We start from the raw sequence: 12,407 nt of genomic DNA on the forward strand, positions 1-12,407 counted from the left end.
CGTATTGCTTGCTCAGAAATTCAAGCCAAGTAAATTTTCCGTGATACATTTGACCCTTTATGTGTAATACTGTATGTTCAAAATACAAGGGAAAGAGAAGTAAAATCGTCACAATTCAGTCTAGCCCCCTCAAGTGGCAAATTCCAGTATTGAACTGTAGAAGTAATTTGCATAACAAACGAACGAACATTTGCAGTATCGATAGGCAATCAACGACTTCTCAGGCCAGGACTGAGGAAGTCTAGATTTGTTACTGTCTGACGTGTCATTCATTTGCCCACGTTGCACCGTACAAAGTGGACTGGGGACGTGTGAATGAAAGGCCACCTTATATCCTTACAAGAACAAAGAGTATTCCAGGAAGAGGGATTGCAAGCGCCAAAACGGAAAGGCGTTGGTTTGTGTTTGTAACGCGTGGTTAAAGTAACGTGGTGTACGTTGCGTTGCCCACACCGCGTACCGAGTCGTTTACCTGAAAACGCGGAAGGGGAAATGAATGGTGCCTTCCGTTTGGTTTGTTCTTCTACCATAATGAACTACAACAAACGATGCTATTCGGTATTGCCAGAAAAAGTTACAGTGATACAACTGGTAAGATATTGACAAAGGTTACGATTGTCATACTTTTTTACAAATTCATGTTTTAATTAAATTTCTCGGCTGTGTTGGAAACGCCGCTCCCCTGCCCATAAAAACAACACCAAACCACAGGAAGTAATTGGTACGTACAGTTGAAACTACGAATTATATCGCTGTGCCACCTGTAAACCTAATGATCACGTTCGAGAACGAGCTTTAATGGGAGAACTCTTTATAATAGTTACACCGTGTGTTGTTATTTCTTGAACTTACTTATTTCATGAGAGATAAACATTGTATGCATACCGTAGGAGAAACTGTACAATTCAGTTTACCGCCTGACGTTTATAATGGACGGACGTGTGTCATCAGAATATGGGTCGGGCAGACATTCTGCAAATTATCAGTATGGTAGATCGGGTAGATCGCCTTCTCCACGGAGACGACTCACAAATGAAGAACTATCTCCAAAAACATCCTACAGACCCAGGAGCTCATCTCCGGTTAGCATAATGATCAGTCCTGGACATGTTCAACAAACAAGAGATGTTTTCGAATCGCGGTCTGCAAGTCCTTGTCGGCGATCCATTCCTATGTCGCTATCACCTGGACGAAGTTCAACAAAAATTTACCCAGCAACTCTCAGTACATCGCCAATATACTGCAATTATAACATGCATGGGAGAAACATTGAAAGACAACACTCCAGTCCGAGTTCTTCACCAGTTCATGAAACCTATTCAACCAGTCCAAGAAGTCGTATGAATACAAGAAGTCACAATTCAAGTACAGACTATGCAAGTTTGTCTCAGACATATAGTTCAGATCAGAGTGATCTTTCTAGGAGTCGACCCACAAGCCCAAGGTCTTTAAGACTCAATTTAGAATCCTACAACTCCATGAACACAACTTATGAACCTGACTTATCATCAAGATTCTCACAATCTAAAATTTCACCCACAAACAGTCTGAGTAGTGGCTATGGCAGCGGCAAATACTCAGGAACACCCATTAACCTCAGTCCAAGGTGTGCTTCACCAGTACAACACGAGTTTCCAGAAACACTGCCACCAGAATGTGTAAGCTCAGAAAACGTGACCAGGAGAGACAGCGGTACTAACAGCAGCAGCAGTAGTGGTAGTGGTAGTAGTAGCAAGATCAGTTTTCTAACGGTTGATTACAAACCAAGACCAGTCCTGTCACAGTCTGACCATGTCTCTGACAACACATCTCAGAAATTAGGAACTAGAGTTGTAACACAAAGTTATGAAGACTCTATGAACAAGGAAAGCAATAACCAACAAGTGTCTTATTTGAAGATGTCTTTGGACACAAATAACACAGTTTCAAAGACATCACAACCAAACACAGATACGGCAATAGGGGTAACCAATGATCAATCTCAAACAACTTGTGCAGAAAACCAACAATCGGGGACTGAACAGATCAATGAACGAGAAAAACCATCACTGGACAATTGTGTGTTTGAAGTCAAAACGCTTCCAGTGAATAAACAAATAGTCCCACAAGGAGACAATTCCAGAGATGAACCTGCCAATGCCATCAATAAGGAAGTAAACTTCAATAGAACTGTCAGTGATACTAGTGTGGACTGTGTCTCTAGTCAAGGCTCCATTGATGAAGATGAAAAACAACCACCTGTGAGAAGATTAAGTCATTGCAAGATTCTCTTAAGATCTCACAATATATGTTTTGATAGTGTAGATTCAGATGTGTCGCTCCAACCATCGCTGTCTCTGCAGTCCTCTGCCTCATGGGAAGAGGTGCCACCAGTCATCAGTCAATCCGATAACACTCAAAATGACAGCCCAGTTAGTGAAATAAATAACTCAGGAACGATAATAGCCAACAGTGCCGATCAGTCGATAGATGATCCTAAAGAAGAAAAACCACTTAAAACAGTAGAAACTGGAAATGAACACTCGGCTGTGGAACAGGATAATAAACCTAAACTAAATGCCATGGATAGTTTGAATGTTCCTCTAGAGATTATTGGAAGGAATGATTTAGAACGCAAGCCGATTCCCAAATTAGGACAACTATCCAGTGGTTCAACTGGTTCCAGCTCAAGCCAGGAGAGACCTATTACTCCGTCAGTTGTTATAAGTCTTCATTTCCATGATGAAAATGAGGATGACAAAAATGGAACACCAATAAATGGAAACATGAGTAACTTACTAGGCAGGGGCAAAGAGCATAGAAATGATATGCTGGGACCTAGAGTTGACTGGAAGGACTTCCCACATATCCCAATGCTGACTCGGAAACTTTCCAGTGTCAGTACAATATCGACCATCAGTCGTGATGATTCTGAGGAATATATAAGTAGTGACGATATGATAACTACACTCGATTCAGAACCTGGCATAGTAAGTATCCTCTAAATTTTTAGTCTTTGTGACGGCAAAATCATCAAAATTGTAACATCTTCCTTTTCTTTATCATTGGGATTTTGTATAGAAAGTTAAACACAGTGGTGTGTTCATTCTTTTATATATGAAGGAAGATGTTCTAGCTTTTTTTATGATTTTGTTGGCAACCAGGTTAATCTTTCTACAACATCACTGCATACATCAAAACACAAGATTACTGTACTTAAGCATCATTGCTGAATTCTGTTCCATTCATCAGATTTTCTAATTCACTTTAGATTTTTGTCAAAACATGTCTACTGAAGTATTAAGTGTCCAAAACATGACTACTGTCTGTAGTTAGAAAACTCATCAGAAAAGTATAAGTAGAGTCAGTATAGAGTCAGGGTCTACAATGGAGTCTGTCGCTGCATTTCTGATGTATAGACAGTATTCATGAAAGGAAGCCTTTTTTTGTGATTTAAAAAACTTGATTAGGTGCGTCCTTGTCTGCTAGACACGTACAACAATCTACAATGTACAGTACAGCAGTACTGAGTGTCCTCATAAACAATTAGTTTAAAGCAACAGATGGTTGATTCTAACTTTCAATACATGGATTGGCAGTGTAATAATAATAATATGGGTCCAGATATCTTGTACTTGGCCTTGGTGTGTGTGAAATCAGTCAGAGACTTACAGGTGTTAAAGGCTTATGATTCAGTGCTAGATTCCTGAATTAGTTTTTTCTTATCAATGGAGCCTTAAGGATTAGAAAGAATCATTGTTTTGTTAAGGACCCACTTTTATAATAATTCTGCTAGACAGTTGTTTTTGTGTCCCAAATTTATATTGCTATTCTGAAATGCATCTTTAAAAGTTCATTTTTTTGAGTAGATTCTTGTTATACATACATGTATGTACTCTCTTGGTGTATACAACTCCATATCTGTACAATACAAATGTACATGTGTGAGGCGCATGCACCTCTAGGTCACAGGATTGTAATGTAAAGGATATATCATTTTTGTCATCATGATGATGATTGAATTATGGGCTTCAAGTTCTGATACACAACTCTGAATCATATCCCATAGTGTCATCCAATTTATCTGTCATATACAGCAGTTACTATGGGAACCATGAATGGATTAAATGGTGACCAGGTGTTACTTGTGGCTAAGCCCACTCCATTATAAACCAGTGAACTAGTAATTGTGTATAAATTCATGTCAGCAGATGAGTGTTATGGTGGTAAAATTAGGAGGATAAAAAGCACAGACAGTGCACATACATGTATGATATTAGCTTTGAAAGTCTTGTACAAAGCTGATAGCAGTCACAGTTTATGGGTATCCCATCTGACAGTGACACAGGGTAAAACATGAAGACTGCATTGTATGTATTTTATGGTATTATAATGGCGGTTGTAAATTACAGTGAAATGTCCTTTGGGACCATAAAGTGACTTGTGAAGGCGGAACATACAACCTTCTTTATATGGTTGAGTTATTAACATGTACAATGAACTCAATTCTCATATTATTTCATGGGGATATTTGATAGTAACACTTAAAAACTCATACTACCTGTCGTTTGTCCTCATTTTAAGGTGAGGTGTATTTTTACACGTAATTTGATAGTAAAACAGACTTTGGACTCAAAGTTGGAACATGAAAAACAAACATATTTGCGAAAAAAACATAAAAGACAAATATGGAACTAGAGGAATTACTCAAATAATGTTATGGTTATTGGTAGAACAGAGACATGTAAAAATTAGATGACATTTTTTTGCAAATAGAAATCATTAATTACAGATTAGTATATACATATGTCTTGGCTTAGAAGTGTAGAATTGAACCGGTTTGGGTAGAAGCACTTGGAGGTAAGATGAATTGCAAAGAAAAATGTACCATGAGGACATGACCATTTAGATATATAATTCAATTAATTTGTTAACGAAAAGTACTGAAATTGCTGCTACATTGTAGTTAGCATTCATAGAAACTGAAAATTGGTTGTGTGACATACATATATACGAATTGAAAATAAATCGTGGTTAATAAAATATTGTATTGAATTGCATTTGACAAAAATATAGAAAGAATTCTTAAACACTCGTGACTACGTAAATTAGATCAGTACTTGGACACATACTGTTAATGTAAAATGAATGAGTTATTGTTTTGTATATTTATGTACATGTCATCATTTCACAGATGTCAAAATTATGATTAATATCTAGAATTATGACTACCAGGCACATAGATGGTACAAATTAATTATACCATATTCATAAATTTGTCTTTTCAAATGTTTATTGCCAGAAATGCATTTTGAAATTAATAAAGCTCTGGATATGTGATTATGATGAAAAATTCACATGAAATAAGCCAAACCTGTACAAAAAAGGAATTGGTCAAAGTTTTTCTTCAAAACTTGGCAGAGAAGTGCTTGTAGTGGAAGGGTTCATTATACAAATGTATTCATGTAATTTTAGTCAAAAATTTAGGCAAGATAAGCCAATATTGTACAAAGAAACATAATTTGCCAAAGATGTTGGGGATAGATTAATTATATATTCATTATTACAAATGTAATTTTGGTCAAAAATTTATATAAGATAAGCCAAAACAGTGCAACAAAATAAAATATTGTTTGTCAAAAAAAAAATTAGTGCATATTAGAGAAAGTGGTTGTAGTGAAAAGTGTTATTGAGAGGAGACTGTAGGTGTATTGTTATAAAGCATCTATACCTTGAAATGAACAGATGCTGTTTTGTCTTGTCGTCAACATGTTGTGGGCGCCAGCTCTAGGAATTGGTAGTCAGTTCTAGGAATTAATAATCTTGTTTACAACACAAGTATATATCTAATAGTTTGGTAATGAAGCCAGGCTGGCTGTAAGAAATTTGAAGTTTGGTATTTGAAGTTATGAAGTTGAGGAGTGTGTTAGCTTTTGTGCTAATTATATGAATTGATGGCCATACTAGTAATTGATTTCTGAACTGGAATGTTTCGGTTGACATGAGGTATCAATTAACTAATGACTTTGGAAACCCATGTATTTATAGGAAAGATGAATGTATGCAAATTACACATACATGTACACATATGAATATATTCATTGCAGAATATTCAAATATCATTGAAATATCATCAACAAAAAATTCAAATCGTATCGGTAGTTTTGTTTCGTAATATCGGCAGGTTCTGTCCAGACCTTTATTGAGGTATGTGGGTTCCACCCTATGATTTCACTAGAACATTTGCATAATATACATGTAAATTGTAATTATTATATAAAATTGCTTGTATTTGACCAATTCTTTTTCTAAGTTATATAACATAGATGTTTTCACATATTCATAAGGTTGTTGTTTCCACTATTGAACAGAATAAGAACTACTTCCTGTAGATGTTGAGTCTAACAATTATATTTTTAAACATTACAGTTGTAAAAGTCATGTATTGACTGTTAAAGGTGTTTACCATGTCTTGGGAATTGTGTATAAATTTAGATCACTCACTCTAGAGTGTGCAGTATTGGTACAAACAACCTAAAATAGCATTTACTATTGTCATAGATAGGAATCAGTCAATAGGGAGATTTCATTATGTCACAGCTGATAGTCTAGCGGGAAGGATGTCATATTAATTTATTATGAAACTATAGTAACATGTATCTTAAGAGTTATAGTGTAATAATATTCTGTATTAGTTTCACTTATTATTATCAGCCCTTTAGCTTACAATCTAAGCATCAGCTGATTTTAGAGGTCAGTCAGGTTCAATAGTCAGTTCACGGACTTCAGACTAAACATCAAGAAAAATTCAACATATTTTAGCAATTACAATATCTAAAATATGTAAATCGATCAAAAGTAAACATAAAATGTAAATATGAATCCATTTACAGTCTTTGCTAATCAAATGGATCATAGTATACTTGTAAGTGCTAATTTTATAACAGTTTATAGATTTCAGTGTTTTCCTGAGGACCTTACAAAATAACTCTCATAACCAAAGAATCCATGCTGTGTTGGTTAATCTCTATCGTTGCAAAGAAAGGATAGGACGGAACCTACTATTATTTCAAATCCTTGGATGATTTGGTACAAAAATGAGTTCATCATTGTACTTTCATGTAAATTTGAATTTATAATATCTTTATGAAAAGATATTCAATGCACCGCAGTGGTGATACTTTTTTTGGGTACTGAATGTAGGATATGTACATGTAAGCTTATCTTCCATGACTATTTTAATAACCAGTTACTGTCTGTTCATAACACTAATTGTATTCTGAGAAAAACCCATTTTACATTTACCACTATAAATACCGTTCAGAAAGTTGAGTACATGTACTCCTACTTTAATGAAGGCAGTCTGGCTTTAACCCAATTTGTTTCAATTCAGGATATCTTCAGTATACCAACTTTGTGATGATGATATCCTGAGAAAATACAACTTTTTGCTCTCTTTGCTCTTTCAGAAAAAAAGGGAAAAAAATTATTCACACAATGTACATTGTAAAAATGTAGCTAGAAAGAGACATGAACATTTGCATACTGATTCATCAATTTCTATTGGAATATGTTGGTGAGAAAAAGAAATTATTTGACTAAAAAAGGTTTCTCGTCCAGCATTGTTGTTATCATATGAGGCAATTGTTCCAAATATTAGGTAGGGTAATTTATATGACTTCGTGTGTACACTGATGTTCCAGTGTTGTTGCTTTACTGGGTATATTTGTATGGTGCTAATATTATGTACATTGTAGATGTAACTTAAAGTATATTTAGCAACACTTTTCAGTGTTGTTACATCATCGCCATAATGAATCCATTTGTGCTTCAATGATGTTGATGACGTACATTTATAATTTAGGAATACTTGCATACGAATGAAATCTAATGGCTCTATCCCTTAAAGTGCTTCACATTTTGAGTAACGTGTGACATTTGCCCTTTCTCAATTCTTTGAATTGATAGTGTAGAATTTAGTAAACATTCTGTATATACTCAACAGATGTTTTCCTTTTTTCATTCTATCTCGATTCTTAGATACATTCTTTGGTTATGTATTTATTTGATTTGTAATGCTAATTACATTTCATTAACTTACCCATTGGACTGGTGATTGAATCTTAAAAAATGTCACTAAATATTCTGCATAAAAATTACTAGATATTCTGCATAAAAATCATTAAATATTCTGTATACATAATGTAGAAATCACAAGATGTTCTAAAATCACTAGATATTGTCTATAAAAAACCAAGATATTCTGTATAGAAATGACTAGATATTCTAAAATCACTAGATATTGTGTATAAAAAACCAAGATATTCTAAAATCACTAGATATTGTCTATAAAAAACCAAGATATTCTGTATAGAAATGACTAGATATTCTAAAATCACTAGATATTGTGTATAAAAAACCAAGATATTCTAAAATCACTAGATATTGTCTATAAAAAACCATAGATATTCTGTATAGAAATCACAAGATATTCTAAAATCACTAGATATTGTGTATAAAAAACCAAGATATTCTAAAATCACTAGATATTGTCTATAAAAAACCATAGATATTCTGTATAGAAATGACTAGATATTCTAAAATCACTAGATATTGTGTATAAAAAACCCAAGATATTCTGTCTAGAAATCACAATATATTCTAAAATCACTAGATATTTTGTATAAAAACCATATATAATCTGTATAGAAATGACTTGATATTCTAAAATGACTAGATATTGTGTATAAAAAAACCAAGATATTCTGTATAGAAATCACTAGATATTCTAAAATCACTAGATATTGTGTATAAAAAACCCTAGATATTCTGTATAGAAATCACTAGATATTCTATCGTAAGTATCATGAGATCAGTTAGATATTGTCTTTATATTCAACTAGATATGTTGTCATGATGTGTGTTTCCATATTGATCTATCAATAGATATTGGCATGAATGTCACATACATGTATTGCTATCAATATCAACAAATATTCTATTATCATTACCACTTTAGATGTTCTTATAATTGTCTAAATATTATCACTACGTAATATCTCCAGATAACATCATTGTCATTTGAGGTATTCTCATTGTTACTATCGCTAATATTGCTGTAATGTGGCTTTACCTTCTTTCTCAAGAATAACTTAATTATTGCCATCGATAATGTCTACCTTAACATGAAGGTGATTGCCATGGTTGTAAATTAACCATGGCAAGACAGGAAAGAAAGCCTCAATGGCTCATATAATCCCCTGTATAGTTCATATACTGGTCTAGTCTAATTTCAAAGTCCACAACAGTCTTGGCTTGGATGATGTGCTCTGGTAAATTGTTCCACTGAGATATGACGTGCTGAGAGAAGAAATATTTCCTAATATCCCATCTGACTAGATTTTGCAAGTTTTAGTGAGTCCCTCTTGTCGTGTTGGTTTGGTGATGCTTGCATAATACTTATATGTACCTGTTTGTTGTAGTCATTGTCACTAGATATTGTCATAATAATATGACAATAATAATTAATTGCCATGACTTTGGAAGTGTCAGACATTGTCATTCTTTGCCAGTCCACCCACAGTTTTCATAATCAGCTATCATGTAACAAGAAATACTGCAGCAGTGTATTCCAGCAGTTTTTTTAAAGCTACAAAAGCAGACAATTCTAACAACTTAATCCAAGATCCATGAACCTTGAAAGTGAACACGCCTACAGTTTGTCATCTAGAAAGTGGAGGTTTTAGAATATAATGATGGTTGAATACTATTCAAGTATTTCAAACGTTAAGCTGTTACTAGTAACCGTGGTAGGGGGTCCTTGTAACAAAGCTCTGCATTAGATAAGGGGTCAGTTTTCCTTTGGGATGGGCATTGCACAATTATTCATGGTTGAGTGGTATATTACTTTGGGCCAAACCCTGTTAAAGTTTCACATCAATGTATTTTAGTAGCAGAATACACTGTGCTAGTCATTATTCAGTATATATATACAATGTCCATTGTCAGATTATGTATAATACAAATACTCACTAGTTTGAGTTTTGAAATACTGACAGTGTGGTAGTGTTTTTTCATCCCTCAATGTTCATTATTTTGTGCAAGTGTAGTGAACTCAATACCCCTCCAGCTACTCTACAACATGCTAATTACCAGGAAGATATGTTTAGAGTCAAAGAGGGTTGTCACAAATTTGCATGAAGACAAGTGTCAGATTTCCACAACATCAGGTGTGTTCAATACTACCACATTTTTGTGCTAAGAGAAAAAGTATCAGTGTTAAGTAACCATTTGGTGCAATTTAATATATGTGATTTGGAGAAGAAAAGAAGGTACACGTCACCATTTACCATATATGCAGGTAAGGGGAATTCCAAAGTGTCAAACCTACCCTAGCACTCTGTTACTTCATGGAAATTATGTACACAAATGTAGGTTTCAACCCCACAGTGTTACATGCTCTTTTTACTTCCCCAGGCAAGAATCACAATAACAGACAGCTTGTACACATTAAACCTTTGAAGAAATTTAACGAAATATAAATCTTTTGTTGTGTCTGGAAACTCTTCTTGGGTAGCTGTTGGAAAAGTTTTGTTTAGTCAATGTTATATCACATTCAAGTTGTTTTGATGGCATTTTAGTCTTTGAAAGTAGTGCAGGCTCATGTAAACAGACTATATTCTCTACAATGGCTGGAATAAAATTACCTTACACAGATTTAGTTGGCCTGTAGTAGTTGTATAGCTCTTTTACATTTATGTCAATATTGGTAGATAATTGGTTTACATAGTTATACCAACATCTACTGAAGAAGTCACTAGATGTGTACATTGCAAATGAGAGACATTTAAAACCCCTTGGTGTACAGTACAGCTTAAAAAGTTACTTGTACTTTATTTAGTACAGTTCCAATACGCTGAGTTAAAAGATTCAAAATGTCTTGTCTGGGATCATTTTTCACATAATCCATTGAATTTTTTAAAATCGTAAACATGTGTCTGTATAAAGATTAGTCATATTTTTGATACTAAACCCTGGATGTATGATATAATGAGTGCATAGCTCATATCATGTGATATTTCTACACAAATGTTAAGATCACATGAAGCAGCCATACAACAAAAGCTCCAATGACACTTGCAATGTGATAGTTTCTTAAAGGAGGTGGTATCAGGTGACAATTGATACACCTAGATGGAGATGACAATGTGCACCGTAATTGGTTTTTCCTGAGACAGGATGAGTAAGTTGTTATAGTTTCTGGTATACTTAGACGACAGTATCTACCTAAGTTGGTGATTTTTGGTATACCAAAATGACAATGCCTTCCGACATTGGTGGTTTCAGGTACATCTACATAGCAATGTCTACATACATGTACCAACATGTACATTGTAGTTGGTGGTTTCTGGCGCTAGTTATTTCTGGTATTAAACCAAAATAACAATGTCTGCCTAAGTTGCTTGTTTCTGGTACACCTTTTTTTACAAAGGCCACCTAAGTTAGTTGTTTCTGGTATAACAAGATGATTAATGTCTACTAAAATTAAGATACCTACCTGACATACACACCGAAATTAGTTGTTTCTTGTCTAGATGTAGCTCAAAGACTTGGATATCTGGTATGGCACACTGGCTTGACAGTGAATGAGGTTATCTAGCCAGATAACCAAATCTGTTGGCTAACTACATGTAGGATGACAGCGTCTACCAGAGTTAGTAATTTTCAGGTAAACCAAGATAGAAATATCTTCCAAAGTAGATATTTTTTTCAGTATATCTATGTGGTCAATAATAGTAAGTGAAAAGTAACACATCATATCTTCACAAGATCATCATGATACAGATGTATTGCTGTATCCTCCAGTAGCAATGGATATGTATATATTAAATGTAAATCACAATATACATGTAAACTGTAAGATACGTCGTGTTATTCAGCCCCATCAGGCTTCTTAACTGTAATGAGTGCTGGCTGATAGCATGGCATGACTGTATTTTACACACTAATCACAATACAATTTAAAATAAAAACCGACCAACTGGCAACACTTTATTACCCCAGTTGTTATTCAAGTAGATAGATAGAAGCAGTTTCACTGCAATGTGCATGTCTACATATATATAGACTTGTTCACAATACTGAGTAAGCCAATCATTTGAACCTGAATTTTACAAATCATTGTCAGTCAATTCAAGGCTGGTTGCTTGGATCCAGTGTTTACCCATCTGAATGTCATCATACCATATAAGACTATATACAGTAGCCTGTAAATCCACCTGGATCACTATATACATGTATCCCTCTCCTAATCAGACATAAATTTCCAGTTAAGGTCAACTGCTGCCTGTTTTTGTGATAAATTGTGACAGCCCTTATCAAAAGTTTCAGATTATAGCAAGGATATAGTTGATATATATTGTCCATAA

At 34.4% G+C, this 12,407-nt stretch overlaps 1 protein-coding gene across 1 annotated transcript in view; it reads left to right on the forward strand.

The window, feature by feature from the left end:
• Nucleotides 1-234: 234 nt before the first annotated feature.
• LOC144449455 (uncharacterized) overlaps nt 235-12,407 on the forward strand; it is a 76,643-nt gene continuing 64,470 nt past the window's right edge. The window contains exon 1 of the mRNA XM_078139991.1: nt 235-2,969. Within this exon, the coding sequence (XP_077996117.1) occupies nt 930-2,969 (2,040 nt within the window). The 5' untranslated portion in view covers nt 235-929. The remainder of the gene's footprint in view (nt 2,970-12,407) is intronic.

Source organism: Glandiceps talaboti, chromosome 2 (assembly GCF_964340395.1).
Source record: "Glandiceps talaboti chromosome 2, keGlaTala1.1, whole genome shotgun sequence".
NCBI lineage: Eukaryota > Metazoa > Hemichordata > Enteropneusta > Spengelidae > Glandiceps > Glandiceps talaboti.